The following is a 10,425-nucleotide window of genomic DNA, read 5'->3' as shown; positions in this document are numbered from 1 at the left end:
TGTCCACAAATCCACTTCACAGAGCCGGCCGCGGTGGTCTCGCGGTTCTAGGCGCGCAGTCCGGAGCCGTGCGACTGCTACGGTCGCAGGTTCGAATCCTGCCTCGGGCATGGATGTGTGTGATGTCCTTAGGTTAGTTAGGTTTAAGTAGTTCTAAGTTCTAGGGGACTGATGACCACAGCAGTTGAGTCCCACAGTGCTCAGAGCCATTTGAACCACTTCACAGAGTTCGTCTTAGCTTGCGGGAAGTTACCCGCGTCCGGAAAGAGGAACATTTGAGTAGGTATTTGTTGACGAGTCGTACGGGTAATTAGGGACAACATTTGTCGCACCAAGAACCAGAAACCTCTCGCCGATCTGCACACAAGGTGGTGCTCGTCTGTGTCCAAAACATCACAGTCGACACACCACGGAGTGTCTACGAGGTGAATCCTGTGAAGGCGTGACTGGCATATTTGCTTCCCATTGACAGTAAGGTACCATTGAGACTGGACGTCAGCGTCAAGATAAGGAGCACACATCGATCGCAAAACGGCACGCCAGTGACGTGAGGAGCTTCCCCTCAACCACATTTGGTTACCTGTGCTGCTAAAGGAAACCATAGATTGCTTTCGTGGATGTCAAATGCGCCGGCAGTGTCACAGTACGAGCGCATCTCAGTTCAAGGAAAGAGTGGCGGTAGTAAAAGAAGGGCGGCGGAACTTCCGAGTTGGATAGGTGCTGAGAGAGAGAGTGGTGCAAGGGCCTCCAGCAATAGCTTGGTAAGGCACGTAGGACTCCGGCGCCACAACGTCATATGAGAGCCAATGAAAAGGACTACAGCTCTGTCAGGCACATGATACAGACCTGAACCGCCCGTGCACAGTGGGAGGGTGATGGTCTCGTACCTTATCTTGAACAAGAAGCCATGGCAAACAAACGAACTCAATGCGGCGGGCCATGGGCGGCGGAATAGGAAGTGTCTGTGCCGCATGGGGCCTACGTGATGCCAAATATACATTTACGTCTTGTGTCCGTTGCAGAAGATCGAGTGCTCGTAAGCGGTGATTTAAGAGCTCAGCTCGTAGCTGGGAAAGTAGACGCCGACAGATGAGTGCAATTGTCCGCCACAGATCACTTGCGAAACCGAGTCCTAAGCATCGGAGAGTATCAGTTACACGCTAAAGAGCAGCACTGTTCGCAGGAAGTCCCACACCCCCATGGCGCTCGATTTGCGGACGTTAAGGCAACTACCCGAAGCTTCGCCGTAGGTGGTAACCCATGCCAATGACTCCTTTACCTCATCGCCGTTACGAAGAGCGATGACGGAATCGTCTGCATAAGCAGTGCAGCAGAATACATAGTCAACGAGAGACATCCCACAGAGGCATTGACGGAGGCCGCAGAGCAACGGTTCCATGGCGAATGCATATAACAGTGCAGAGAGTGGGCAGCCTTGACGCATTGATCGACGGATCGAGATGGGAGGAGTAAGACGGTCATTGCAGAGTACACGAGACGTATCTCCACCAAGGAGACACATTACGACGTCGACGGTAGTATCACGGTAGCGCATATTGAGGAGCACCACTTCCAGGCAGTCGTGATAGACTCGATCGAACGCCTGGCTGAAGTCAACAGCTGCCAAAAGACCAAGCATACGACGAGCGTGAGCAAGAGCGATTATGCCCGATAGCGGCAGAGGGCAGTGCGGATGTTATTGGCACCTCCCAAAGAAGTTCGATAGGGGGGGGGGGGGGGGAGACCATGTACCGAACTGTCCGTTTAAGCAGCGCAGCCAACAGCCGGGTAAAGATCTTTGTTTTGCTGTTGAGGTTGAGTAACACAGCGCCATTACAAGGCAGACTGATAGGCATGATGGCGTCGACGACAAGCTGCCCACGTGGTCTCGATGAGCTGCCAGCAGTCAGGTGGAGTAAAGCAGATCGTGTTCAGTTTCCATGGTCCATGGCAGCGCCGCACCCTTTGGCAACGGAGACTGATGGAGCAGATATTTGCATCATGGTCAGAGAACGTAAAGGGCCAGACTTCAGTAGCCTGTACTCGACTGACAGTATCGCAGGAGGTCTAAACAAGATCGAATCGGCTGGAAGAATGGCTAGTGAAATGCGTAAACCCCGGACGATCGCCATGAACATGCTCCCAAGAATCCACTAGGCTGAGGTGATAGAGAATTGTCGCCAGGATCGCACATGGAGAGTGACGTAGTAGTTGGTCTTTGGGTGCCTGGGTGGAGTTGAAATCGCCTCCTATGATCAATGCATCCTGCCAACCCAGGAAGAGAGGCGTGACTGTCTCTGAGAAGAAGGTTGAACGTTCACGGTGGCGGCCAGAACCAGATGGCGCATAGACATTGACGATCCTGAAACCAGTAAACGTGAGAGCCATACCTTTGGCATCAGGGAGCTAGGCAATTGCATCAACGTGGATACTGCCACGTAAGAGAATCGCCACCCGAATACCAGTAAGGGAAGCATGAGAGACGTGGTGTAAAACCATGGGGAGCACAGAAAGTTGCAACATGCACCTGTTGAAAGAGAGCTACGTCAACATCCACGCCATACAGCAAGTCATGGAGTAACGCCAGTTTGTACACCACACGAATGGATGTTGACACTGACCGTGGTTATGCGATAAGTCTGGAAAGCTGCCATCGCCAGGAGGACAGGCGATTCAAACACGGGGGAAGCACAGGGAACTCCCTGTTAGGCCCCCCTTAAAGGGACATCACTGTGATCGGGAGGGAGCCGACCCCACCAAGGGGGGGATGAGGTTGTCCATCGTTCGGCACCCCTCCAGAATGTCCATCCTCAGCATCGACGTCGTCATCCCAGGACACAGACGTGTCACGCGGCCTGTTCTGTGGAACATTATCAGAGATGAGCCCACCGATAGCGTCAGACACAGAAAAGGAGGCAACCGCATCAGACGCAGACGGGGAAGGTCGTTGCCTGGAGGTGGACGCTGACTACAGACGGAGGTGGAGGACGTCGCGTCGTTAGGTGTCAGGGCGTCAGGGGACAGCGCACCATTTAGTAGCAGGGTAGTCAACCTGTGCCGACTTTCGATGGATGTAGTCATCAGAAGGGGTACGGGGTTGTCTCTTCCGTTTCCTCGGCGACAGTTGCTTCGTAACATGCTGTTCCGTGTCGGATGGCTGGTGGCTATCGTCCGACATGCGGCCAGATTGCAGAAAGTCGGAGGCAGATACAGCTCCATGATCAACAGCCATGGGGTCGGGACAGGCAGCTTGTGCCTGCTGACGGTCGACGTTCATTTGTATTTCCATCGGTAGGGATGTAGGAAAGACAGGCGAAACGTCCATCGCGTCTTCGAGAGTAGCCGACACCGGTACCGACTGGTTCAGAGGCGGTGTAGCAGGCAACACCGTCGCAGACGTGTAAGACAGAGGTAACAACTGGGCGCCGCAGGAGGAGAGACGTCTCCGGTAGGCGTCCGAACCAGTCTACGTCGGAGACATTCAGAACGACATGGCCTTCCTGGCCGCAGTCTGACCAGATGCACGTGGCCGGCCGTCGTACATGACGACAGCCCTGCAGCCGGCAGTAACCAAGTCGGAAGGCACGAGTTTCCGTTGTTAAAGTTTTATCTGACCGACACCATTGAGGACACGGTATGTTTCGAACGTCTTTCACGGTTCAGCCACGTGTCTGACTACGCTGCCGTAAGGATTAAAAGCGGCCTCCATAACGTCCGCCGGTACTTCAAACGAGAGTTCGAAAACCCACAACGTTCGGAGGCCAAAAGCAGCGTGATCAACCACGACAGTTCCTATATGTCCGTCGGAGTATCGGAACTTAAGATCGTTAGCGTGGCGCCGCTCAACGTCGGCGCACAGCTCGTCATTCGCCAGCTTCCTGTATACAGCAGTATTGAGGATCTAAAAATGTATTCCGAGAACATGTTGTGGCGGGAAACGCATTTTATTCGGGATAAAACGTTCAACTCCATACACTTTCGGCCGTTCGTGACCTAATGGTGAAGTTAACTTAATTGTGGCTTGGTGGTAAGAAAACTCCATGATGGTCAATGAAGTCCGTCTCTGAGACAGGCCGCTACGCGGAAGTAAACAAACGCAAGCTCGCTCACAGACAGCACAACAGGCGAGACGCGAACAAGGCGGGCGCGCCTCACCACAGCCGAAGGCCGACTGAATCACTTGACCACCACGAACTGTAACTTGTTCCACCTGCACACGGATGCATCACGTACATAATACACGATCAAAACTTCTCTGCGGTTTTCTCGGAATTGCCATAGTAGTTCACCCTACTACTTGCACAATATGTTGCTTTAATGAACTACTAAATGTGTACAAAATTTGAAGCAAATCCGTCATCCCAGAGTCGTGGCTTCCCCTTGTGAGTGTCTCTCCTAAGACTCTTTAGGTACCTTTCGTGTGGTTTTCCGGAAGATATTTGCAATTAAGTTCGTAGAAAGTATAAATGGAATCAGTCAAAAGGAGTACGGTTCATCATGTGTTTCATACGACGTTTATTGTCAATGAAAAGTGTCGGTTTGTTTTCCGCTAAAAACAAAACATCACTTTTAAATGGAGTTTTATGGTTCAAATGGCTCTGAGCACTATGGGACTCAACTGCTGAGGTCATAAGTCCCCTAGAACTTAGAACTACTTAAACCTAACTAACCTAAGGACAACACACACATCCATGCCCGAGGCAGGATTCGAACCTGCGACCGTAGCGGTCGTGCGGTTCCAGACTGTAGCGCCAGAACCGCTCGGCCACCAGCGGCCGGCGGAGTTTTATGAGTCCGTTCTGTAGTGCGCCCCAAACGTAGACTGTAGCCATATTTGACTAAACCACAATTGTTAACAGGAGCAGCAAAACCCTGTACTCGAGGATGCTGCATGGAGTAGCATAGAGACAACGCGGCGCCGGCCACCACTCTTGACAGGCCAACTCAAACAAGGGTTTGCGACTGGATGTGTAATAGTGGGTACCGGAGTTGAATATTTCTTTAATCTCGTAAAATGACTTACAGAAACTGAAAGACCACTCTGTTCTGTGAAAATGTCCTGAAAGTGATACTGTATCACTTTTTATGCAGCCGTTGGGTTATACTGTGTAAATATCTTTCCTAGTAAGGAATATTGATCGTAGGCTTGTTAAACACCCGACCTCGTGTTACAGAAAAAAAATTCAAGCTCACGTAATACGAGTACAGTACCTTCACGAGTGTGTTTCTGAAATGAAATGATTCAATGAAATCTTGTGATATAAGCGAAGGCCATGCTGCCTCTATAGCCGTCCCTAATTGCGAAAGAGTTGCCGGTGCAGGATGTTATGTACGAACTGACACCTCGAATATGTCCCATAAATGTTTGGTGGGATTCATGTCGGGGGATATGGGTGGCCAAATCACTCGCTCGAATTGTCCAGAATGTTCTTCAAACCAGTCGCGAACAACTGTGGCCTGGTGACATGGCACACTGTCATCCATAAAAATTACGTCGTTGTTTGGCAACATGAATTCCATGAACACAAACATTTCCACTTGTTGATCGGTTCGGTTGGACCAGAATACTCAGCTCATTCCATGTAAACACAGCCCACACCATTATGGAGCCAACATCAGCTTCCACAGTGCCTCGTTGACAACGTGGGTCCATGGCTTCGTGGGGTCTACGCCATGCTCGAACCCTACCGTCGGATCTTACCAACTGAAATCTGGATTCATCTGACCAGGTTACGGTTCGCATTCCTCTAAGGTCCAACCGGTATGGTCACGAGCCCAGGAGAGGTCCTGCAGGCGATGTCGTGCTGTTAGCAAACGCACTCGCGTCTGTCGTCCGCTGCCACAGCCCATTAACGTAACACTTCGCCGCACTGTCCTAAAGGATACGTTCGTCATACGTCACACATTGATGTCGCTGTCGTTAAGTGAACGCTTTCCGCCACTGCGTTGACCGTGCTGAGAGACAATGCCTGAAATTTGGTATTCTCGGCACACCCTTGCTGTGTATCTGGAAATATTGGATTCTCTAACGATTTCCGAAATAAAATATCCCGTCCATCTAGCTCCAGCTTCCATTCCGCGTTCAGAGTCTGTTAATTCCTGTCGTGTGGCCATAATGACGTCGGAAACCTTTTCTCAAGAGTGACTTGAGTACAAATGATAGCTCCGCCAATACACTGCCCTTTTTTTACCCTGTGTACGCGATACTACCAACATCTGTGTATGTGCATATCGGTATCCCGTGACTATCGTCGCTTCCGTGGAGCTGACGATATATCGCCTTGCTCAACAACGGATGACGTCCTGGCCCTATCACGTGCAGTTATCTCTCCATTGTTAGCAAAATGTTTACAAATAAAAATTGCCTTTCTTACAATAATTTCCATTATTCATTAAAATCTTTAACAAAATAATAGAAATTGTGTCATTGACAAATTGCACAGAAATTATAAAAGCTGAATTATTTCCACACGCCAATAACAAGTGTCACTGAGTGTTACTTTAAAACAAATTGGCGCATAAACTGAGATATTTCGGCCGGCCGCTGGTGGCCGAGCGGTTCTGGCGCTACAGTCTGGAACCGCGCGACCGCTACGGTCACAGGTTCGAATCCTGCCTCGGGCATGGATGTGTGTGTTGTCCTTAGGTTAGTTAGGTTTAAGTAGTTCTAAGTTCTAGGGGACTTATGACCTCAGCAGTTGAGTCCCATAGTGCTCAGAGCCATTTTTTGAGATATTTCAAAGTAAATTACGTGATTACTGAGACAGAAGAGAAATGAAAAATAAATTTTGTGTAAATGATTCGAATTTAACGTGTCGTTACAGGCTGTATTAGTACTGTGTCTAATTGACGTGCTCTTGACCTGTCCCTAAAGCAGTCGACAGCAATAATAGAGATGGAAAGATCAATTTGTTCTCCTCGTCATTCCTGCACGACTAACCTCATCCCGTGCGCCGGCCCGCATCGCATTCTTTGGTTCAAATGGCTCTGAGCACTATGGGACTTAACATCTGTGGTCATCAGTCCCCTAGAACTTAGAACTACTTAAACCTAACTAACCTAAGGACATCACACACATCCATGCCTGAGGCGGGAGTCGAAACTACGACCGTAGCAGTCGCGCGGTTCCGGACTGAGCGCCTAGAACCGCTAGACCACCGCGGCCGGCTCATAGTGTTTTGCCGTCTCTGTTAGCACCTACAGTTACGCCTAATATGGCACTAGACTCCTCTGGAACAGCTCTGTCAAATGAGAACATAAAATTAAAAATACGTTGTTTGCGAAGTGGAATAAACTAATGTTTTCCATTGACAACGGGTATGGCATTACATCCGTGACGAACAATATCTGTTTCGGCTGACTATCTACACATTGCCGAAATTAAATCACGTATATTATTTCTCAAGTCAACATCCCTTTTTCTCAACGAGTACAGGGATGAATGAAGTATCTTCACAAACATTATCTAGCCAGTTTGTGACACTGCTAAAACTTACTATTTGTGGAAAATTTTAACAATGAGTAGGCAAAAGAGCATCATCGATGCCCAGCTTCGTACGTATAGTTTACGAAGCTAACTTATCTATCACGAATAAGGGACTCCCATTTTCATATTATCTAATTGAAAATACGGTTTTATTTGTTTTAAAGTACTTATGAATTTGATAATGTGTTTACAGCGTTGTCATAGATGATAACCGTGACCACTGCGATAGTCCGTTAGCTCTGCCCCTATCCCTTAAGGAAAATGAAAAAGAACACGTACACAAAGTTAACATTCTTATGTCAAATATCGTTTACACGGAGGTATTGTAACGCTCTGTCAATAATTTTTGCAAAATTATATTCAAGGAAATGTACACACGAGGAAGTATCATAAATTAATTATTATAATGTCACGTCACTCGGTTCATTTTGAAAGATACTTTCTTTTCATCCCCACAACTACCCTTATGCCAATGCTCACACTTACTCCAAACACTTTTATTATTTAAAACTACAAAAGAGCGAAAGTTTCTCACGGGTCCCCTGGCTACAAATATCTGACCGAGCTCCAGAGAAAATGCGCCTGAGTGTCTCCCTGTATTCTGACTCACAAGTTTGACGTTGTGTGCAGGAGTACGCGGAGACGGCGATGAACGAGCTGCTGGGGTGGTACGGCTACGACAAGGTGGACAGCCGCGACACGCAGGGGCTGAGCCTGCGCCACTTCGCCGCCCCCGCGCCGCGGCCGCGACCACCGCAGCGCCACCAGCCGCGCCTGCAGCCGCCCACGCCCCCGCCCGCCCCCGCTGCCGGCAACGCCGCCGCTGCTCCTGCGCTGCCCGACGCCGACGGCGACACCGACCCCGACGGCGACAGCAGCGCCAGCCCCACCGCCACCAGCCCAGGTCTGCTCGCTAAAACACGTCTGTCGTTCACAAGCGCTTTCCTTTGCAACATCCATGCCGGGCACATTCCTTGGAAGATTGGTCGTGTATTGAGACTAGTGACTTCTACATAAAGTGGTAAACTTCATGTCGAACTGCAACTATCTAAGCGCAACGCCCAAAGATCTTCATGCTTTAAAAATTTGCCCAACTACAACACCCTGGTAGTCCAAAAAGTTTTGAGGCTGGATTAATAAAAACCGAAAAATGTTAAAACAGTAGTTTTAATGCCTTAGATGTTCTACGTAGTCTCTTCCACTTGAATACAACGTACAGAACGTTCATTCCACCACGTGAAACTGTCAGAGAAGCCTTCCTATGGGTTACTGTTCAAATCGTGCAGCACATTGGCTAGAATGACGGTTATGTTGTCAAAGCGTTGAATGTTCATGTCAGTTTCTGAATGCCATTTTGTGGTAGGTTCGTATTGATAACACTAAGTCTCGTCAGAAGTTACGATTTCTTTCAGAAAAAAACTGTCCGCGTTTTGCATTTCAATCAAGTCGCGGCAGGTGCCCATGCGTCACGCGTCGTTTCTTTTGTTTGGGAGTGAAGGTGCACGGGACAAAATCTGAACAACTTTTTCTCTGCCTCAAAACGTTCTGGAGGATGTCTTAAAGATTTGATTTAGGGATGCTGCTCCATTGCTACTTGTAACACAACAACGTTGATCCACAACGGCCGCACGTCCTCTAACACCGCCTGCTCTTAACTGACTTGTCGAATGCACATCTGTTGTTCACAATTGTTAGTTCAAGTTGCCGCCACATATGCTGCGCTGACGTCGCTTATACGCCACGAATAAAATCTGTCAAGGAACTTTCTCGACGGCTGCCACGGAGGGACACAAGAATGGAAAAGAGAGTACATCACATGTAAGTGTGATTTAGTTCAGCACATGTAAGGGAGACACCATGGAGAGAGGAGGACTTGCCATATACGTTAAAATCTGTCATAGTGTGAAAAATTTGGAAACTAAAAAGTTTTGTGTAGAGCAACATATAGAAGCATGTGTGTGTAGGCTTAAACTAAATAATGGCACTTTCATAACTTTAGCCGTGTATAGGTCACCATTGGGAAATTTTCAGCTATTTTTGAAAAACTTGGATTCTTTGTTGTGCTATCTGTCAGCCAGAGGGAAACAAATTATTGTTTGTGGGGATTTCAATGTAGATTTTCTGAAAGAGTCCAGTAGTGAGCTTGAGCTGGAAGTATTACTTGGTTCTTTCAAAGAGACGTCGCTTATGGATTTTCCTACTCGGGTGGTACAGGAAAGCAGCACACTGATAGATAATGTTTCCGTAGACCAAGATAAATTTTATCAAATAAAAACTTTTCCTCTTATGAATGGTCTGTTTGATCATGATGCACAGCTAGTTAAGCTAGTTACAGTTTACGACACAGCTCCAAACAATAATGCAAAACAGTCCTCCAAAATAGTGCGTTCAATTAACGATTTAATGATTCTAAATTTTAGGAAAAGCTTGTAACAGTTAGACTGGGATGAGGCGTACACGGAACATGATGCTAATTTAAAATTTAACCTATTTCATAATACCTTTGTGAGTATATTTGAAAACAATTTTCCTAAGAAAACAGTGAAATATAATTGTAAGAAGCCATGTAAAAAGCCATGGCTTTCTAAAGGGATAAAAATATCTTGTAAACAGAAAAGGGAAATGTATCTTATAGCTAAGAGGAGTAATGATTCCAAAACAGTGAAACACTAGAAAAACTACTGCACTGTATTAAGAAAAGTTATTAAAAAGTCCAGAAGTATATCCATTATGCCTGACATTAACACATCTGATAATAAAATTAAAACAATTTGGAATATTGTTAAAAGGGAAACAGGGCAACCGAGAGCACAGGAAGAGAGTATTTCTATCAAACTCAATGAAAAGTTTGTTAACAAGAAGTCAGAACTAGAAAACATTTTCAATAATCATTTTTAGGTGTTGTAGAGAAAATAGGATACAGCTTTTCATTAGGAAAT

General features: G+C 47.5%; 1 protein-coding gene across 1 annotated transcript in view; it reads left to right on the top strand.

Annotated features, from left to right (window-relative positions):
* Positions 1–8,134: 8,134 nt before the first annotated feature.
* The window catches only part of LOC126249359 (sine oculis-binding protein homolog), a 296,311-nt gene continuing 294,020 nt past the window's right edge, over positions 8,135–10,425 (top strand). Inside the window, exon 1 of the mRNA XM_049951012.1 lies at positions 8,135–8,390. Coding sequence (XP_049806969.1) covers positions 8,135–8,390 — 256 coding nt within the window. The remainder of the gene's footprint in view (positions 8,391–10,425) is intronic.

This window comes from Schistocerca nitens, chromosome 3 (genome assembly GCF_023898315.1).
Source record: "Schistocerca nitens isolate TAMUIC-IGC-003100 chromosome 3, iqSchNite1.1, whole genome shotgun sequence".
Classification (NCBI taxonomy): Eukaryota; Metazoa; Arthropoda; class Insecta; order Orthoptera; family Acrididae; genus Schistocerca; species Schistocerca nitens.
Note: the sequence above shows the minus strand (reverse complement) of the source record. Positions and strands in the feature narration are given on the sequence as shown.